Below are 22,453 nucleotides of genomic sequence, written 5' to 3'. Positions count from 1 at the left end.
ATTCTTCCTTGGTGCATCCAGAAATGATGTTGAAAGGAGGAAGGAGCCATTATTTGTAGTAGACATCTATTGATGACTGCAACCTATGCTGAGATGGGAGGCATTGTCAAGCCCTGCAAGGGTTTTGGCCTAAGTAAGCCTGCTAGGATGCCTTATGTCATGCTGTTTGGGATTATAAAGATGTGTAAGCAAATTGCTGCACTCACGTTTAAAGGAAGGGTGTGAGCCAGACCTGGAAGGGTACTGAAGCCAAAGGAATGTCACTAAGAAGAAGGAGGCTTGGTAAGGTATCCCGTCGTGATGGTGAACCTGAATACAAGCTGTCATAACCTATGCAGTTGGAGAGTTCTGTTGACAAGGAACAAATCAAATCTGAACTAAAGGTCACAATTATCTCAGCAATGTGTTCGTGGTGATAGGATGACTGTAGGTGCTGGTTTTATGATTTTTATGCAGGTGCAGGAGCTATGATTAAGCAGGTGCAGGTTTAGGTGCTATGATTTAACTTAGATTGAAAATTCTATGGGCTGATTTAAACTCCTATGGTTCTCTGGAAGGACCTGATGCAAAATTGAATCATAAATGAAGTGTATATCATGCCTAAATGAGAATATAATTCAGATGCCTAAATGTGAAGATTGGATGTTCAAATTATGGGTTGGTATGTTCTGCCATAATATCAACACATTCTGCTTTTAGAATCTTGGAACTGCTTGTGGTGACCTGCGGTACCTACATCCAATTGTGGTCACTTGTTTAGTTAAATAACATTGTGCTGGAAAGTGTTCTTTTAGTAGCTCTCTAGATTATGTTTATGCATTTTTCAGTAGTTTTTTGGGTGCTCTGAATGTGATGGTTGGTACAAAAATTTTATCTAAATCAGGAGCACCTATTTGATGTATACGGGTTGGGACATCCCTGAAATGTCCCATTTTAATTATCTTTATTCTTTGCTGATCAAAAAAAAAAATGCTTAACATTGCAATCACTCAACTATGGATGATGTGAGTACACTTTAAATCTATATATTATTTATCCAACTTATGTTTCATTATATCAACCATTGTCATTGATATTATATTAATAATGTAGTTATATACATCAAGTAATCATTGACACGAGGAATGATGAAATCTATAGTTTCCATAAGCCTCAATCTATACAAAAGTTTGGTAATAAAAAAATGGAACATTCAACAATCTCGAAAAAATATTTACATAACGTCTTTTATTAGTGTGTAACTAAAACTCATCACATTTACATATTGCATAATTAAATTAATATCATTAATTAATTAATTTTAGGTCTTATTAGCAATTGATGCTTCTTTATCTCATCGACAATATTGTCGTGTAATTTTGTTCATTACATAGAAAATCAAGTGCAGACTTAAAAATTGTACGGTAAATATATGTTTTAATTAAGAAATAATATGTTATTAGCGTTGACATAATAGATTGTAAATTACTAATGATCCATTTTTTAGTATTATTAATTATGCAATGTTTTATACAATAAATCCAATTCATCATCACATAATCTACGTTGAGTTTATCCTAAAATATTTAGTTCTTCATTGAAAATATTAAATTGTTGTATTTTAGTTTTCAATAAATTAACTTCGTTGAATTTCATATATTAGTGCAATATGCAATAAAGTTTTGAATGTGACTATTATGTTATGCATTGGATTTGACTATAATTCGTGCTAGCATGGTTGATTCTTAAGAGCAGATATTAAAACACTTTAATATTATGAAAAAAAGCAATTGAAAGTTTCATATATATATATATATATGCTATTATAAAAACTAATATTTAAAATTTGACAAAATACTTTTAAAAGTATTAAAAATCAGTACATGTAATGATTTAGAATTATTTATGGCACTTGGACATTAATTTAGTTTTCATTTATGGTTAGTTAAGTTTTAAATTCTTACATTTAAGTCTTCATTTCTTAATTTTTTTTTTGACAAGTTCTATTATTTGTAACTTTAGATAATTAAAAAAAATTATTTATTTGGCAATCTAACATGTTTCTAGTTAACAATTATAATTTACGAAAGCAACACATATAAATTTTAAAAAGAATTAAGACATATTACATTGATTAGTGCATGATGAAATATGTTTAGATTTTCCCCCTTCTAATTACTCTTCTAAATTGGTTTATATTTAAAGTTGTTGTAATATTTAACATATTACATAAGTTAACAACAAATGTAATATATATATATATATATATATATATATATATATATATTTCTTTAACATAGATAGAAAATACGCAATTGCATATATCTGCAGAAAAGAAAAACTTGTAAGTTGTTCTATATTTTAACATAGTATGGAAAGTTAATATGATACTTGTATATTTGAAGATAAGTGTGATAATATAAAAAAACGTCGTGAATTTTTTTAATAGTATAAAGTTGACAGTGTATATAACGTTACAATTTAATAATACGAAGGGCTCCAAAGCAATAACAAAATATATAATTTAACGTTCAAAAATAATATTTTTCAAATTGAAAGAAAGCATGAGGAAGACAACACTTGTTTTTCCTTCTTTTTTATATTACTATTACGTAAGACATGACGTAAAAAAAGAGTGGCTGTAGCACAAACAACCTAGAAAATAAATAAATATTAATTCCATATAATTTTCTTTTAAATGCTAAATTTTTATTGAATAATGATATATTGATAATTTATATTTTTATATAATAACTTTACAATTTTTAATATAATTATTTTAATATTTTTCTGTATTATTTAATTACAAATTTACTTTTCAATAATGGTTTTTCAATAATGGTGATATATTAACTTTAAACATTAAAAAAATATCCCTTGCATAATAATAAATTAATATTTTAATATTTTTATTATATTTTTTAATTTAAAATATTATTATATTATTATAAAGAGGTGTGTAGTATATGTTAATTACTATTTGTGATGTCAAGAAAAACTTTTTCTTTATCTTTTGTTATATATTTATTTCTAAATTCATACATTAATTATTTCTAAATTGTAAAAACACCATTACCTATTTTTATTCTTATTCTCAACTTCAAATTGAACTGAGAGATTAAGACTCTATAATGGAAGGCACCCTTACTCAAGAACAAATTCCCAGGAACCTCTTTTTATTTTTAAACCTTTCCTTTTTTTATTTATTTTGAGTTTTATTTTAAAGTAAAGTTTATGCGAACATAAAGTTAGAACCAAAAAAAACCCTACAAGTTAAAAGCTTACAAATTTGTAATTATGTGGCACATAATTAATTCCATTTACTTTGCAGCTGCAAGAGCTCCTGATGTTTGGTTAAAACCTTTGACAACTTCAATAAGCTTGTCAGTTTGTGGTATGAGGCCATTGACAGCAGGATGAGCAGCAAAATTTTGAGCCCATTGGAGCAAGCGAGGGTGCTTGGTTTCATCAAGCAATTTTCTTCCATTCATCTTCTCTACCACTCTTATCCAACTCAGAAAGCTTCCAAAACCAATATCAATGAATCCAATCGTGTCTCCTCCAAAAAAGGCCTTCCCTTCACTGCCCTTGTGCAACACTTCTTCCATCCTCTCAAACACTTCTTCTGCTTCCTCAAACTGTGCCTTCTTTTCTTCATTCTTCTCTTCAGCCCTTAGAATACTTTTCAAGGCCGTTAACCACTGCTTCCAGTTCAAACAATCAGTACTTGTTCAATGATAATCACATGGAAGCTTATAGCTTATGATGATAATTAAGGAAAAACTCAAAAGGACCAAAGGCATCGAAGGAATACATACATACATATAAATATAAATATACCTTGTCATCGATGTAAGCAACCCAAAATCGGGCATTAGCTCGATCATAGACATTTTGTGGAAGGATGGAGGGAAGATTGGTCCAAACTTCATCAATGTATTCAACTATGATGGCAGATTCACATATGGGTTTATCTGCATGGAGGAGAACTGGGATTTTCTTGTGCACAGGGTTGGACTTAAGAAGAAGGTCACTTTTGGGATTGAAGGTCTCTTCAACAGCCTCATAATCTACACCCTTGAGGTTAAGGGCAATCTGAACCCTTAGGGCAAAAGGGCTGGACCAACCACCCAAAAGCTTCAACTCGTTTTTAGCCATCACTATGCAGTGTGGCGTGTTTATTGTGTTGAAGTGTTTATGTATGAGAACGAAAGGTTGGATAAACTAACCATGAGATGAAGCAACCAATTAATAATCAACTCAAAACGTTGAAGAGACGCAATTGCGTTTGATCAATTATTTGAGTACAATTCATTGAGAAAGTCAAAGTTGGCCTTAATATGTTTGAATGTACAATTTTAAAAAATATAAAAAAAGTTTAAACTGCACCAGCCGGGAATCGAACCCGGGTCTGTACCGTGGCAGGGTACTATTCTACCACTAGACCACTGGTGCTTCATAAAATTTTGTTAGTTAAAATAAAATATAATTCTGTTACGATAACTTTAATTCTATTAATTTTATTTAAAATTATGTAATAACTTATATAATTAACCATGTTTTTGTTTTAATAATTATTAAACATATTTATTATGGGAAAAGCTTACGTAATTAATTTTGAAGGATTTTAAATTTATAAAAAAATAAAAATAATAAAATATTTCTTTTTACATATAAACTACGTTAATTTTACTTTTAGTAAACATACGTGATATTATTGAAGACAAAATGTATTTAATTACATAATAATTAATTTTAAAGTGAAAAAGGAAAGATATAAAGAAAGACAGTAAAAGTTAAAGTTATTTGGATGAAGAAAGTAAGTGTATTTGAGTGAAAATTTGTAATTGATATACAATTAATTTTTTTTATTTTTTATTTTAACACTATTATATTAATTATTTATTTTATTATAATAAATAAAAATATAAATATTAATAAAACGCTAACAATATATATACATATATATGTGAAAACATAAATATTACAATATAATTAGATGATTTTTGAGTATTTGTTTGGTCATTTACAGATAAAGTCAAAAGAAATTTATCTTACTTTTCGTACTCTTTACATTTCAATTTTAACGTTTCCTCGTTTTCTTCCCAAATCACCGTTCCGATGTTTCCGTGGTTGAAAAATGTCTGGTCCTTTGAAATTATGTAATTACTTAGGAATAGGTGGAGATAATGCATTAAAGTTAAAGAAAAAAAAGTATTTAAATTACTTTTAAATTCAACTCCTAACCAATGTGTAACTATTAAAATAAATTAGAATGATATAATGTAAGTAAAATAGTGTTAAATAGTTTTAAAAAATTTAAATTAATTTTATTTATTTATTCCGATTTTGTACAGGCTAAACTGTCCCGTCTCTCTTTTGGCATATTTTCTTTTGAATTGGCAAATCAATATATCCAGATCAAGTCATATTTGTCATTCACTCCTAACACTAATACATACATTTTCTTTGTTTTTTTTTCATTTGTGGATTATTAATTCTGATTTTATTATTATTAATTCTGATTTTATTACCTTTAAACTATTTTACCGTTATATTGCATTAATGGTCAGTATACATGTATGTTAGTATTCTTATTTTATAGATAGCTTACAGTAATTGTAATTGTAATTTTATTATATATATATATATATATATATATATATGTGATTGAGTAAATCAAAATGAATAAGATGAGTTTTGCAATTTTGTGTAATTACGTTCAATCAATTGCTACAACCTTTTTGCCTTCTCTTATTTCCTTCCATCATTAGTTCATACAACTGGTATCAGAGTCAGTCTGTTATCATGAATTCTACCCAATTATGAGTCCCTATCCTTGATGGAAAAAATTACAATCGGTGGTGTGTGCAGATGAGAGTTTTGTTTGATTATCATGAGTTATGGGATGTCGTTGAGAGTGGAGTGTCTGCATTAGCTGCTAATGCAACTGAGGCGCAACGAGTAGCGCATCGTGATCAGAAGAAGAAGGAAAATAAGGCTTTGTATCTCATCTATCAAGGGATGAATGATGAGACGTTTGAGCATATAGAAGGAGCAACAACTGCAAGTGAGGCTTGGACAATTTTGTCAACCAATTATAAAGGTGATGATAAGATCAAAAGGGTACGTCTTCAAACTCTAAGATGCCAATATAAATTGCTACAGATGGAAACCACAAAGACTATTGATGTCTATATAAAAAAAGTTCTTGCCTTGACAAATCAGATGAAGAGCAATGGTGAAACACATTCAGAGCAGGCAAAGGTGGAAAAAGATTTTGAGGTCTTTAACTCCCAGATTTGAACATGTTGTTGCCGCAATTGAAGAGGCCAATGACATTTAAAAAATGACAGTAAGATTATTGTCTGGTTCCCTACGAGCGCATGAGCAGCGAATGAATAACAATAAGATTGAAAAACCAATTGAACAGGCTTTACAAGCACAAGTCTCAATTGGTAGATCCTATCATAAACATGGTACTTATTGTAGTAAAGGTCGTGGTGGCCAGAATCATGCAGGCGCTGAGCAAAACAACATTGGTTCCAATCACAATCCAAGTTCAAATAACTCTTGGTGCGGTGAACGTGGACGCGGAGGCATTTATAATAAATCAAATATTGAGTGTTATAATTGCCATAAACATGACCGTTATGCAAATGAGTGCAGATCAAAACGTGATAATCATGCTGTCAATTGTGCTCAAGAAGATAGTAATCACGAACAAGAGGAAGACAAAGTCACTCCTGAAGCACCTGCAGTTCAACCTGAAGCTGTAATTCAACCTGAAGTTGCAACTCCAATTGCAACTATGATGGAGCTACCAAGGCAGCAACGACAACCTGTACACCTTCAAGATTGCGAAGTAAATCTTGATGATGAAGTTGATGACAATGGAGATTTAGTTCACTTTGCTTTTCTTGCAGATTCAGAACCCGTGAGACTTGCAGATGCCATTCAACACCCCAAATGGAAAGAGGCTATGAATGAAGAATTGATGGCGATTGAAAAAAATAATACATGGCAGCTCACTGATCTTCCAAAAGGACATAAAGCAATTGATGTGAAGTGGGTGTACAAGATTAAAGTGAAAGCAAATGGTGAGATTGATAGATACAAGGCAAGGTTGGTGGCAAAGGGATTCGAGCAAAGAGAAGGCTATGATTACGGAGAAATATTTTCTCCAGTAGCTCAAATGGAAACAGTGAGATTAATCATTGCTTTAGCTGCACAAAGGCAATGGAAAATTCACCAAATGGACGTCAAATCTGCGTTTCTAAATGGCCTACTTGATGAAGAAGTTTATGTAAAGCAGCCGCCGAGTTTCATACAATCTGGAAAAGAGGAGAAGGTGTACAGACTAACTAAGGCTTTATATGGTCTTAAACAGGCACCAAGAGCTTGGAACAAAAGGATTGATTCATTTCTTCATGCCACTGGATTTAAAAAATGTGCATCAGATCATGGTCTTTATGTAAAGACTAATGATCATGGAGATTTGCTAATTTTATGTCTTTATGTTGATGATGTGATTTTTACCGGAAGTAATCTCAAAATGATTGGTGATTTCAAGCATATCATGATGAAGGAATTTAAGATGATTGATCTCGGTCTTATGTCCTACTTTTTGGGCATTGAAGTCATCCAAGGAGATGATGGAATCTTCATTCATCAGAGGAAATTTGCTGATGAGTTTTTAAAGAAGTTTAAGATGAAGGATTCAAACCCAGTTAAGACTCCAATTGACACTGGAATTAAGCTCACGAAGGAAGGTGATGGGCAAACTGTAGATGCAACATACTTTAAGCAGATTGTTGGGAGCCTTAGATATCTCACATGTACTAGACCCGACATATGTTATGCTGTGGGATTGGTCAGTCGATACATGGAGTTACCTCGACAAGTTCATTTACAAGCTGTAAAGAGAATTATGCGCTACATCAAAGGTACTACAGCTTTTGGTCTATTTTACTCTTCATCTAAGAAGATTGAGATTGCCGGATACTCAGACAGTGATTGGGGTGGAGATTCAAACAAGAGGAAGAGCACTAGTGGTAATTGTTTTATGATCGGAAAGACTGTTTGCTTGTGGTCATCAAAGAAACAATCAATTGTTGCATTATCTACTTGTGAAGCTGAGTATGTAGCAGCAGCAGCAAGTGCTTGTCAATCAGTTTGGCTTAGCAATATCATGACTCAAATTGGTTTTAATCTAGATGTTCCAATTAAGATTTATGTTGATAATGTCTCTGCAATTAATCTTGCAAAGAATCCGGTTTTTCATCAAAAAAGTAAACACATTGATATTCGATATCACTTCCTGCGAGACCAAGTTGGGAAGAACATGATCAAATTGGAATACTGCAGATCAGAAGATCAAATTGCAGATATTTTCACTAATCAATTGAAGATCGATGCTTTCATCAAGTTAAGAGATATGTTGGGCATGAAGGTTGTTCCAAATCAGAATTAAGGGAGGACGTTGATTATTAATTCTGATTTTATTATTATTAATTCTGATTTTATTACCCTTAAACTATTTTACCGTTATATTGCATTAATGGTCAGTATACAGGCATGTTAGTATTCCTATTTTATAGCTTCCAGTAATTGTAATTTTATTATATATATGATTGAGTAAATCAAAATGAATAAGATGAGTTTTACAATTTTGTGTAATTACGTTCAATCAATTGCTACAACCTTTTTGCCTTCTCTTATTTCCTTCAATTAGTTCCTACACCATTAAATAATTATTTATTTACTTATTTCTATTTAATCTCTTATTAATAAAAAGTTCAATCAAATTCCTATTTTCCCCCAAATATAATAATCTAAACACAGTGTTTAGATGAGCCAATTTAAGAAAATAATTTATTTATTTAGTAATTTTAATATTCTTTAAAGTAAAATGAATTATTTATTACAGTTAATGAAGATGAATATTCCTTGTCCGATGTGGTGCATCAAATGGAGCGCACGTAATCACAATGGAGAAAGAGAGGTTATGATGAACCTTAATTGCAAATGAAAAAGAGACAATGACTTAAGCATAAAAGAGAGAAAAGTAGAGAAAAGAAAATACAAAAGAAATTTTTATTTACTTGTGTATTAGAGAGTAAAATACATGGTGTATATATAAGAAAAAAACTAAGACATAGCTGAAACAAAAAAGGAAGGTTGGGCCAAACAAACAAAGTCCAATAACTTAAAACAGAAAAAATATGTTAACACCCCCTCAAGCTGAGGAGTAGATATTTGTCAGACCCAGCTTGGATTTGAGAGTAGAGAACTGTGCGGAAGCAAGGGGCTTGGTAAATATGTCAACAACTTGCACGACAGAAGTAATGGGCAACAGTTGGAGGAGACTAGAGTTAAGTTTTTTACGAACTAGGTGACAATCAATTTCGATGTGCTTGGTGCGTTCATGAAAGACTTTTGTTGTCACAGTACAGGGTTGCAGGCTGGGAGAGAGGAAGATGTAAATCCTGAAGGAGGTAAGACAACCATTGTAGCTCACATGTGGTGGTGGCAAGGGCTCTATACTCGGCTTCAGAGGAGCTGCGGGAGATAGTTGGTTGCTTCTTTGATTTCCATGATATTAGGGAGTCTCCTAAGTAGATGGAATATCCAGTGACAGATTTGCGTGTGGTAGGACATGTTGCCCAGTCAGAGTCACTAAAACCACAAAGGTGAAGTGAGCTAGTATGAGAAAAATATAGTCCTTCACCAGGGGTGCCCTTGAGGTACGCAAAAGACGTGAGACATCTTGTTGAAGATGAGTTGTGGGTGCATATATGAATTGGGTGCAGGAGTAGAGGCACATGGCTCGACAGGAGGTCCAATATAAAAAAAAAAAATCAAAAGCAGAATTATATGTGTTAGAAATAGGGAGAGATAAAGTGTTAGGGTCCTTAGGCAAGCCACTGTCCAATTTATATGAAAAGTGGTTTTCATGAAAGATTACATGTCTTGACATCTCTATGCTATGAAACTTTAAATTTAAGATAATATAACCTTTTGTATTTTGCGGGAAGCCAAGAAAAATACCTTTGATAGATCTATCATCTAATTTTTTCCTATGTGTAGTAATGGTACTAGCATAATAGAGACAACCAAACTTTTAAAAAGGAAATGTCATATGGTTTTCTAAACAACTTTTCATGAGAGTGATGTTATTAAGTAATGGAGTAGGAATAACATTTATTAAGAAAAAAACATGATTTATAGCAAATTCCCAAAAAATAGGAGGAAGATTTGCTTGAAAAAGTAAAGTCCGGGTTACATTTAGTATGTGTTGATGTTTACGTTCTACAATGTTATTTTTTTGTGGTGTTTCAACACAAGATTTTTGATGTATAATTCCCTTTGAAGCATAAAAATTTGACATAGCAAACTCAACATCGTTGTTAGTACGAATCGTTTTGATATTAGTTTTGAAATGATTTTGAACGAAAACAGTGAAGTTAATGATGTGCTGACGCACTTCAGATTTGTTATGCAGCAAAATGACCCAAAATATAACATGAGTAATCATCAACAATAGTCAAGAAATAATAAAAACCTTGCATAGAAATTATGGAACATGGTCCCCAAATATCAAAGTGTACAAGATAAAAAATAGCAGAGGTAACAATATTACTTAAAGTTAAAGGAAGTTTTCTTTGTTTTGCACGACTACAAGTGTCACATACATGATGAGTATTAATAGTAATAAAAAAGTATTGTTTTCTTAAAACATGTAATCTTTCAAGTGAAGGGTGTCCTAGTCTATAATGTCACAGTGTTTTGTCCGTGATATTACAATTAATAAAAGGAGCAAAACAATGCGGTTTAGAACGGCTAGAAGCAAGGCAAGGTAGTGACAAGGAACAAGCTAGTGGTGGCTTTAACTGTACCAATCCTCTCTTGGGTGAGATTGTCATGTATAATGCAGTGGGTTGAAGTGAAAGTTAAAGTGCATTTAAGTTGGTGTGTGAGTTTAGAAATAGATATTAAGTTTAATTGAAAATGAGGCACATATAACACATCAGGCAAATAAAACTTATCAGAAAAACGTACTAAACCAGAATATGTGGCATAAATAGTTTGGTCATTTGGAAGACTAATTAAGACAGGTTTAATTTTAGTATAAGTAGTAAAAATGTTCAAATTGTGACAAACATGATCTGTGGCACCAGAATCAATAATCCAAGATTCTTTTATAGCAGATAGTGAAGAGAGAAACTTACTTGTTGAAGAATGTTCAGTATTGGGGATTTCAAACGCAGAGAAGGTGCCGACTTGATTAATTTGACTGTGAGTGGCAGGATCCTCAAGGTTTTGCTGACACAAAATGTTGGTAAGGAATTGACACTGCTGTGATGTAAGTTGAATCCCCTTTACATCTTGTTCTTTAGGAAAAAGCTCAGAAAAAGTGTCAGCAGTAATCATATTATTGGCTTGGGATGTCCAATTGGTGAATTTATAGCCAGGAAGGAACCCACGCTTTTTATAACAGGTGTCAACAGTGTGACCAAGAAGATTACAAAAAGTGTAGACTTTTCTAGTAGAAGAAAACTTTGAGGTTTTAACATTACCAGAAGGAAAACCCACTTTGCGAAAACAAACAACCTCAATATAACCATATTTACCACAAAAATTGCATGTAATAGTGTGACTACTATTAAGACTATGAAGACTACGATTTTCATTAAACATTGCCTAAGAGATTTTTAAACCCAATCAAGATTTTGAAAGAGAACAAAAAAGATAACCAAGAACAACAAAGGGGGAAATATAGGTTAGAGAGAAGCGCAACAGAGCTCTTCATTCGAAGAGCTCTGATACCATATTACAGTTAACGAAGATGAATATTCCTTGTCTGATGTGGTGCATCAAATGGAGCGCACATAATCGCACGAAATCGCAATGGAGAAAGAGAGGTTATGATGAACCCTAATTGCAAATGAAAAAGAGACAATGACTTCAGCATAAAAGAGAGAAAAGTAGAGAAAAAAAAATACAAAAGAAATTCTCATTTACTTGTGTATTAGAGAGTAAAATACATGGTGTATATATAAGAAAAAGACTAAGAACTAGCTGAAACAGAGAAGGAAGATTTGGCCAAATAAACAAAGCCCACTAACTTAAAACAGAAAAACTAAATATGTTAAGACTTAGATAAAATATAACAAAAAAAAGTTCATAGCATCTATGCTATTACTGCAGTGCATTCCCCGTAATAAATGTTAATATTTTTGTAAATAAAACTTTACAAAAGAAAATAACACAAGTTAAATAAAAACTAAGAATTATTAAAAAGAAAAATAAAATTGTAAGAATGGAATCTCTTTTAAAGATATTTTTAAATGGATAAAAAAATAAAACATTATAAATAGGTTATGATAATTTATTCTTTATTTTATTAATAATTTATCTCTCTAATTTTTTAATATGTTTTCTACTTTCTTTTTAGATATATAAGTTATGAAGATATTCTTTCTTTAGAAAAATTATTTTAAAGGAGGTAACAAATTCTGAAAATTATAAGATGTTCAATTTGATCGTATGTGGTATTGTGAGTTGTTTGGCATCAAATTAGTTTTAAAGTTTATTTTTTAAAATAATATCATAGTTATATAAAAATTTGTTAGATTTAAAGGTTGATACGTCAAATAAACTCTCTCAATAATATGCTATAAATAGTTTACGAAGTTATTTGTATATAATAATTATTTAGAAAAACTAATATTTATAGAATTAAGTGATGCTAAGTTGAATTTGGAAATTGAGGTATTTAGTTAATTGAATTTAAAATTAGCTTTAACCATAAATGTTATATTAATCAATTTTGCAAGTATATATCATCAATAAGAACATGTTGAAGGCACGTTGAAAAAAATAAAGATTAACTAAAATGTTTGCTTCCATTTAAATCAATTCCATTAAAGAGGATATATACATAAACTCAATTAATATATTCACAAATAATCACGATTTTGATAATACATGTTGTATAAGTTGATATGTTGTAATCCTTGCATTTTTAGTGGATGTATTGAAAAATTTGGAGTAGGACGAAACTATTGTTATTGATTAATGAAACTAGGAAAAACACCCGTGTTAATGTTATCTAGGGTTACGTCGTGGATACTTTTTCTCTTCTTATTTTTCTTTAGGCCATTTTGATGAAGCATATACTTTTGAGCGTGACTTGCAATTTGAGTTGAAGTTTTTGATGGAATGTAACATTTTGAAATGCTTTTCCAATCTCCTGGGCTACAATTTTGGAGTCCAAAAAGAAATAACCTGTAATGAAAAACCTCAAAGTTAATTCATCAAAAACATTAATTTAAATTTGATCTTACAAAAATGTATTTGTAACTTAATATTTATATCTAATTGTGTACATCTAAAAAATAAAACTAAAAAGTTGATCTCATAATTAATAATAAATTCATCAAATTTAATAAAATATATTATATTTCTATAAAACACATTTTTTTTAATTAAAAACTGTACCGGTAGGCACCGGACGAACACACGTAGCCGACCGACTGAACGCATAATAAATGTAAGTGCACCCGTAACAAGCTAAAGCGGTTAAGATACACCTCCGAAAAATAAGGAATACGTGTTGAAGGAAGATATGTTCCTCGGGTATTCCGGAGCACGATTGACAAGACCTATCCATAACCACCTCGAGCCCAAGGGATAGAAAGCCCATTAGGCAAACCTATAAATACTGTGCTCAAGCTAGAGAAAGGTACGTTTTTCATTCACTTACTAAACCACACTTAGAATCTCATACTTACTTGAGCGTCGGAGTGCCTTCGCAGGTACCCTCCCCCGCCCGACCGAAGGAGACACCAAGAAGGAGCGGCCGACCGAAGAAGAAGAAGACCGACACGTCAGCAACTATACTACGTCAACCGACCGTGCCTGGGCCCCATCTCTCCACTTAGGTACAATTGGCGCCCACCGTGGGGCCGAGGCAAATTTCCAATTGTTAAAGCTATAATGGTTGCGACAAGGAACAACAACGACGCTATGGCAGAACAGATGACTATGATTCAAACCCTCCAAACTCAGATGGAGGAACTGCGGCAAAAGGGGATGGAAGACCGTCGTCAACACGAAGAGAATAGACGCCGCCAAGTGGAAGAAATCACCTTATTGAGAGAGCAGAATGCACAACTCCAGCGACAGGTCGATAATCCCGAACGAGAAGGCCAATCCCATATGGCCGACCGAACCGCCTCTCGCATACCTACACCGGTCGACATCAATCCTGCTTCCAGAGCTGAAACAATCGAAAGAAAGTCAAGTAAAAGGGGTCATCCTTTTACAGACGAAATTATCACCACACCACTTCCTGACAAATGGAGAGGTCTCGCTATTAAACTCTATGACGGCTCGACCGACCCGGACGAGCATTTAAATGTCTACAAGACGCAAATGACTTTGTATACCACAGATAATAATGTGTGGTGTAAAGTATTTCCCACGTCCCTCCAGGGAGAACCTCTTACCTGGTTTACAGAGCTGCCTCCGAACTCCATTGATGACTTTGACATCCTAGCCGTAAAATTCTCCACTCAGTATGCCACCAGCCGACCACATCACATGTCCTCCATGTCTCTCCTAGCGGTACAACAAGAAAAAGGTGAATCTCTCAGAACCTTTCTAGATAGGTTCAACAAAGCATGTATGAACATCCGAGGACTCAAGCAGGAAGTTGCATTGCACCATTTGGTCTCGGCCATCCGGCCGAGCCGTTTTACTGAAAGTCTCATCAAGAAGCCGCCTCAAGACATGGAAGACCTTCGAACTCGAGCAACCAAATTTATGCAAATCGAGGAACACATTGATTACCACCAACGGTTCAAAACCGCCGGATCCGGAGTCCTCAAAGACCAAACCCCGAGCAAAGAAAGAGAAGTCGAGACCGAACGAACCGTCCGAACCACTCCAAGGTCCGACCAGAACAGAGGAGGCCGAATCCCCAGGTTTAACAGTTACACCCCCTTAACTGTGCCGGGGGACGAGCCCTAGATGAAGCACTACAAACGGACTTAATCCCGATATTGAAGCAATATCAAACGCCACCGAATGCAGATACCGCTAAGCATTGTCAATACCATCGAAACTTCGGCCACACGACCGAAGGATGTCAGGGGTTGAAGGACAAAATCAAAGAGCTCATCCAAGCTGGCCATTTGCGGCAGTTCGTCAAGAGGACAAGGAATTCAAGATCCCCACCACGGAGTACCGACCGTCCATCTCGTGGTGTCGACCGGTCATACCGTAACGATTATAAACGCCGAACTAACCATAGCCAGACTTCGCGGAAACGCAGTGAAAGCCCCGTTCGGCGTACACGCGCCCGCAACAAAAGTCCCGACCGAAACGCCCGCCCTCGCCAACGGGTTCGCAAAGTCATCAACATGATTGCTGGACCCGTTAACTTGGGCGAGCCGAACCACGAAGCAAATTATATAGCCGGGGGCTTTGCTGGTGGCGGGTGCTCAAATTCCACCCGGAAGAAACATCTCTGGGACATCCAGTCCGCTCATGCTACCACAAGGAGGCGTCCACACATACCTCCGATCACCTTCACTGACGATGACTTCACAGCTATAGATCCAGCCCAGGACGACCCTATGGTAATCACTGTAGAAATTGACAAGTTCGCAATTGCCAAGACTTTGGTAGATCAGGGTAGCTTGGTCGATATATTATACTGGGAAATTTTCAAGAAAATGCGCATCCCAGAAGCAAACACTCAACCCTATAACGAGCAAATTGTAGGGTTCTCAGGTGAACGAGTCGACACTAAGGGGTATATAGACCTGTATACAACCTTTGGTGAGGAATACGGTCTCCATAAAACAATAAACGTACGATATCTTCTGGTTAACGCCCAGACTAACGCCGGACGACCGATCGGCCATCGGCATAACGCTTGCTAAAAATGCCGACCTGTTCGCATGGACAGCCGCTGACATGCCTGGCGTAGACCCGAAGGTCATTACCCACCGACTATCATTATATAAAGAAGCTAGACCAATAGCTCAGAAGAAAAGAAATTTAGGGGATGAACGACGCCAAGCCGCACGTGCCGAAGCTGATAAGTTATTACAAGCCGGATTCATTCGAAAAGTCAATTATACCACATGGCTAGCCAATGTAGTTATGGTAAAGAAAGCAAATGGAAAATGGCGAATGTGCGTTGATTACACGGACCTCAATAAGGCATGTCCAAAAGACTCTTATCCTCTGCCTACCATTGATCGTCTTGTTGATGGGGCGACCGGACATCACATCCTCAGCTTCCTTGATGCCTATTCAGGTTATAATCAAATCCAAATGCACCCGGCCGACCGAAAGAAGACAACCTTCATGACTGATTCGGGAAATTTTTATTATGAAGTTATGCCCTTCGGACTCAAGAATGCCGGAGCCACTTATCAAAGACTAATGGACCATGTATTCCATGACATGATCGGCAGGAATGTTGAAGTCTATGTCGATGACATTGTTGTCAAATCCGACTCATGTAAGCAACATATTGCCGACCTAAAAGAAGTTTTTCAGGCCCTCCGCCAGCACCAGATGCGACTCAATCCTGACAAGTGTGCATTTGGCGTCGAGGGGGGGAAGTTCTTAGGTTTTATGCTTACCCATAGAGGCATAGAAGCTAACCCTGAGAAATGTAAAGCTATTTCCGAGATGAGAAGCCCCAACTCCATTCAGGAAATTCAGAGACTCATCGGCCGGCTCACCGCCTTATCCAGATTTGTTCCTAAACTTGCAGAACGAACGAGACCCATCGTCCGATTATTGAAAAAAGCATCTCACTTTGAGTGGTCGGCCGAATGCGAAGAAATTTTTCTCCAATTGAAAACTTTTCTATCTTCCCCACCGGTCATCCAGAAACCGGACGCCCGAGAGCCCATTATAGTCTACCTCGCCGTTTCAAACGAAGCCGTTAGTTCGGTCTTAGTTCAAGAAATTAATTTTGAAGAATGACCAGTTTATTTCGTCAGTCGCGCCCTCCACGGCGTCGAAATCCGATACCAAACGATCGAAAAGGTGGCTATGGCTCTCATCATTACCGCCCGACGAATGCGTATGTATTTTCAAAATCATCGGATTATTGTTCGGACAAATTACCCCATTGTAAAGATTCTCACTAAGCCAAATTTAGCCGGACGAATGATCGGATGGACGATAGAACTATCCGAATTCCACATTCAGTACCAACCACGAGGGGCCATCAAGTCGCAAGCTCTTGCTGATTTCGCAGCCAAACTCACCCCTTCCTCAGCCGAGACTGAACCCTCATCGTGGATCTTATACGTGGACGGCTCCTCCAACGAAAGGTCGTGCGGCGCTGGAGTCGTTTTGGAAGGCCCCGGCGAGATTGTCATCGAGCAAGCCCTAAAATTCGACTTCAAAATTTCAAATAATCAGGCCGAATATGAAGCCATTTTAGCCGGCCTACGCCTCGCTCAAGAATTGGAAATCACTAAGCTAATTTGTAAAAGTGATTCCAGACTAGTCATCGGTCAGCTTAATGACGAATATGAAGTCCGAGAAAGCTTTCTGCAACGATACTATCACTTAGTCAAACAGTTGATGAGTACATTTTTTGAAATTTCCATGCTACACGTTCGATGCGATCACAATACTCGCGCGAACGCCTTGTCCCGGTTGGCAACCACGAAGTGTAAGGGAATACATCGGTTGGTAATCCATGTTACGCTTGTACGCCCAAGCATCGACCTACAGGAATGCCTAACGACTGACGCGGAATCCACTTGGATTACCCCAATTAAGCAATATTTACTCGATGGTACATGTAGTCCTATAGGCGAAAAAACCATGAAGTTGCAGGCCGCCCGTTTCGTCTTAATCGGTGATGACTGATAAGTGTCTAATTTCAGTAATATTTCATATTAAAATATAGGCACTTATGAGGATTTATTGCTAATTTACATATAAAATAATCCCTAATTTATGAATTTATACCTTTTTACATTTTGTATGATCTTTATTTGAATAAGAGTATTTTATTCCCAAATTTGGTGTTAATTGCAGATTTCTGAGGAAGATTGGAGATTTGGATTAAAGATGAATGATTTGAGCCAAAAAGATAAAGATAGAAGGTCCCAGAATGAAAGAAAAAAAGAAAGAAAGATTGGGCCTTTTTATGTTTTATCATTTAGCCCATTAGCGCGACACAATAAACAACCTAACCCTAGAAAACTAGGATAAATAGAGGGCTAGAGGCTCAACCTTAGTGTGCCAGATTGAGAGGAAAACACCATAGAGTGAATTGTAACCCAATTGGGAGAATGGAAGGTGATAGAAGTATGCGTGGCTAATTCTACCCTTTGGGATTGGGAGTAATCTGCTCAAACTCTTATGTATTGAGGTGATATTTTATATATTAATATTCAGTTCTTGATTGATTATTGGTATTGTTGTTTTACTTTTAATTCTCCGTGACAAATTGAGAATCTTAAATCTGACCGGGAGGTATTTTTAGGGTTCGGACCTAAACAACAATACTTAACATATTTGAGTGCTAGGAATAGACTTGAAATGTTAATTGCTATTAAACGTCTGAGCTTCGTTCTAAGTTGTTCTTATAAGTATGCGAGGGATCGATAGTTAGGGAACATTCTTAAGGATTTTATATGCGAGGAATCGATATAAATGATTTTTATACGGGCATCAATTTCAATTAAAGAACTTAATATTAACATGCTAATCAAAATACATGAGAGTGAGAGAGATGAAACTTAATCCCAATTTTTCCAATTGAAGCAACTAATTCTTTGTTTGTTTTCTTATTGATCAGTGCCAACATAATCACTTCACACTCTTTTTTATTGTTCTGTTGTTATATTTAGCGAATATTGTACTCGATGATTCACTGTTCTTTGTGGGATCGATATCCGTCCTTAGGGACAATTATTACTTCTGACAAACGCGGTGCACTTGCCTTAAAAAGTCATCAAGTTTTTGGCGCCGTTGCCGGGGACAGGTTTGATTGATTTGTTGAGTATAATTTCCTAAATATTGTGAATATACTAACTATTTTTTTTTATGTGAATAATTTTTTTTTAGTTTTTATTTTTTTTAATTTGAATATTTTTGTAAATATTTTGTTTTTCTTTTTAGATGTGAATAATTTTGTTTTTTTTTTCTAGATTTTTTTATTATTTTGTAAAGATTTTGTTTTTTTCTCTAGTTTTGAATACGTACAAAGTTTTTTTTTTATATGTGAATTTGTTTATTTTTATTTTTGTAAAACTGTTTTTTATGTTAATTTTTTTTTAAGTTTTTTTTTATTTGTTTACTTTATTTCTTTTATTTTGATTTTGTTTTGTTATATTTTTTTTTTACTTCTTTTGTTTTTATATTGTTTACGTAGTTTTTTTTACTGTAATTATTTTATTTTGTTTTGATTTTGTTTTGTTATATTTTATTTTATTTTATTCTTTATTTTTTTTGTTTTTATATTATTTACGTAGTTTTTTTTTACTGTAATTATTTTATTTTATTTTTGTATTTATTATATTTTTATTTTATTTTGATTTGGATTTTGTTTGATCATATTTTATTTTTACGTTTAGCTTAAGTTTGTTTATTTAGAGTTTACGTAGTTCTTATTTATTTATTATTTATTACTATTAGTTTCTGTTTTATTTTTGTTTCATTTTTTTAATAGTTATTTATTTTATTTTATTTTTATTTTTATTTTTAGTTTTATTATTTTCTTTGATTTCATTCTTAGTTTTTATTTTACGCAAGTTGTTTTTTTTATCTATATATTCTGTTTTAGTTTTCTTAGTTAGTTATTTAATTTCGTTTATTTTGTATATTTTTAGTTTTTATATATTATTCTTGTTTTTATTTATTTTATTTTTCTTTTTGTTAAAAATTATAGTTTTATTATTTTATTTATTTTTTAGTTTTTATTTAAGTAAGTTTTTGTTTTTCTTGTTTTGTTTTTCATTTACTATTTATTTCTCTTTCTCTTGTTATTTTAAATTTTCTGTTTTCTTTATTTCATTTTGTTTTAAAAAAAAAAAAACTATTTACTTGTTATACTAATCTTTGCTTGAGTTGTCTTATGATATTAAGAAAACAAGTTTTTATACAATTGAGAAGACAACCCAGAAGAATAGAAGTTAAAAATAAAGAAAAAAGAAGCAAGGAGAGAAGTTAGAAAAGACTGAGAGATGATGATGACGGTACCTATCACCAGTTGAGGGAGAACATATGGTTTTAATAATGAAGTGGCTAGGAAATTCTGTCTAGCCAATCACTTCTATCAAATAAGACCAACTGGTAAACCATGGAGAATTTCAAGGGAAACCCAACCTATGTTATGTATTTTGACCTGGGGACAGGTTTTATTATTTAGGGGGCAGATCCAGCAAATGAAGCAAAGACTGTAGATAAAGATCTTAACAAAAAGCTGGATGATTTCTTAAGAAGAGAGGATTGAGCAAAAATATGGTTTTATCTTTCTAATTCTCTTTTCTTTTCAGTTATTTGAATTTTGTCTTATGTTATCTATTTTATTTTTCGGTTATTTTGTTTTCTGTTTATTTTCTTATTTGTTTAGTTTGTTTATATTGCTTATTTTGAATAAATTTCATGTTTTGTTAGTTTGTTCGTTTTAAGTCTTGAATTATCTTTCTTGAATAAATTTCAGTTTTAATTTGTTTATTTTTTTTTCAAATAAAAAAGAACTAGAATATTAATTTTGAATTGTGGAAAAAAGAATTTGTGTTTAAATATTAAATAGTGAGATGAATTAGACACAGGTTAGAAAAGAAAATATGATTGAATCCATATTCAAATGTAGTTAAAATTATGATACATGAAAATTTAACAGGATAATTGATTAGGACAGATAATGACAAGACAAAAAGGAATGAGACCAATTAAACCAAGTGAGTGTGTGAACCTTAAACAGTTTTGAGAGTTTTACTGATGAATTGACAGTTGTGGTTGCTTAATTTTTATTTTTGTTGCATCATAAAAGAGCATGAAGATGATTGAGGCATTTGTTTGTGTTAATTAGGAGCCAGGGCCAAAAAGCCAACCTTTATATTAGAATTCCATTTTTTTTTATCCCCTTTGGGCCAAGAATTTTTTTGTTAATATTGCACCTTAACCTTTATTGATATAATTTCCTACCCTTTAGCATGTTTAAGGAAGGAGAACATAGATGCAATACATATAGAAAAAGGAATGGTTGGTTCTGATTGTGAAAGTCAAAAAGTTGAAAATAGGAAGAATCTTTTCCTATTATTGAAAAGAAAAAAAAAGGAACAGAAGAATAAAAATAAATAGAAAAGAAAGATAGAAAAATTTCATGAAAATCATGAAAAGTCAGAAAGAAAATGAGGGAAAATGTGACATCGAAAGAAAGTGGTAATTAGATAACATATATGTTCTCTATAATTGAATTGTAGATATGTTCTTCTTCTTTAATATGTGCATTTTGTTATCTAAGAAAAACCAATATTTTTTGGAAGCCCAACCTCATTACAACCCTGGAAAAGACCTCAAGATTCATGTTTCTAATATGTTTGTGATTTGAAGATGAAATGGAAAGCAACAGTGATTTGTTATGATTCAGTGAAAATATAGAGAAACACTTACCCGTGAGCATATGAGAAGATATTCCTTGATGAATTGTCATTTATTTGTTTTGATTTGATCCTGGAAATTGATTGTGTCTATAATTTTCTATATTTGAATTTGGAAGCATCATAAGTTTCTAATTTGATCTGTTGTTTAGTGAATTAAGCTGTTTGATATTTAAATTCAAATATATTCATTTACTTTGCTTGAGGACAAGCAAGATTCTAAGTTGGGGAGAGTGATAAGTGTCTAATTTCAGTAATATTTCATATTAAAATATAGGCACTTATGAGGATTTATTGCTAATTTACATATAAAATAATCCCTAATTTATGAATTTATACCTTTTTACATTTTGTATGATCTTTATTTGAATAAGAGTATTTTATTCCCAAATTTGGTGTTAATTGCAGATTTCTGAGGAAGATTGGAGATTTGGATTAAAGATGAATGATTTGAGCCAAAAAGATAAAGATAGAAGGTCCCAGAATGAAAGAAAAAAAGAAAGAAAGATTGGGCCTTTTTTATGTTTTATCATTTAGCCCATTAGCGCGACACAATAAACAACCTAACCCTAGAAAACTAGGATAAATAGAGGGCTAGAGGCTCAACCTTAGTGTGCCAGATTGAGAGGAAAACACCACCATAGAGTGAATTGTAACCCAATTGGGAGAATGGAAGGTGATAGAAGTATGCGTGGCTAATTCTACCCTTTGGGATTGGGAGTAATCTGCTCAAACTCTTATGTATTGAGGTGATATTTATATATTAATATTCAGTTCTTGATTGATTATTGGTATTGTTGTTTTACTTTTAATTC

At 33.4% G+C, this 22,453-nt stretch overlaps 2 protein-coding genes and 1 non-coding gene across 3 annotated transcripts; 1 reads left to right on the top strand and 2 right to left on the bottom strand.

Moving 5' to 3' along the window:
- Positions 1–3,152: 3,152 nt before the first annotated feature.
- LOC137810708 (glutathione S-transferase U17-like) lies at positions 3,153–4,307 on the bottom strand. Its single transcript, XM_068612115.1, has 2 exons — positions 3,820–4,307; positions 3,153–3,680 (listed from the first exon to the last, which is right to left on the bottom strand). The coding sequence occupies exons 1-2, from the start codon at positions 4,135–4,137 to the stop codon at positions 3,300–3,302; spliced, it is 699 nt and encodes a 232-aa protein (XP_068468216.1). The 5' UTR covers positions 4,138–4,307; the 3' UTR covers positions 3,153–3,299.
- Positions 4,308–4,363: 56 nt separating this feature from the next.
- TRNAG-GCC (transfer RNA glycine (anticodon GCC)) lies at positions 4,364–4,434 on the bottom strand. Its single transcript has one exon. It is a non-coding gene; the product is annotated as a tRNA-Gly (tRNA).
- Positions 4,435–13,980: 9,546 nt separating this feature from the next.
- On the top strand, positions 13,981–15,015 carry LOC137809053 (uncharacterized). The gene has a single exon (XM_068610195.1). The coding sequence runs from the start codon at positions 13,981–13,983 to the stop codon at positions 15,013–15,015; it is 1,035 nt and encodes a 344-aa protein (XP_068466296.1).
- The last annotated feature ends 7,438 nt before the right edge of the window (positions 15,016–22,453 follow it).

Source organism: Phaseolus vulgaris, chromosome 2 (assembly GCF_000499845.2).
Source record: "Phaseolus vulgaris cultivar G19833 chromosome 2, P. vulgaris v2.0, whole genome shotgun sequence".
NCBI lineage: Eukaryota > Viridiplantae > Streptophyta > Magnoliopsida > Fabales > Fabaceae > Phaseolus > Phaseolus vulgaris.
Note: the sequence above shows the minus strand (reverse complement) of the source record. Positions and strands in the feature narration are given on the sequence as shown.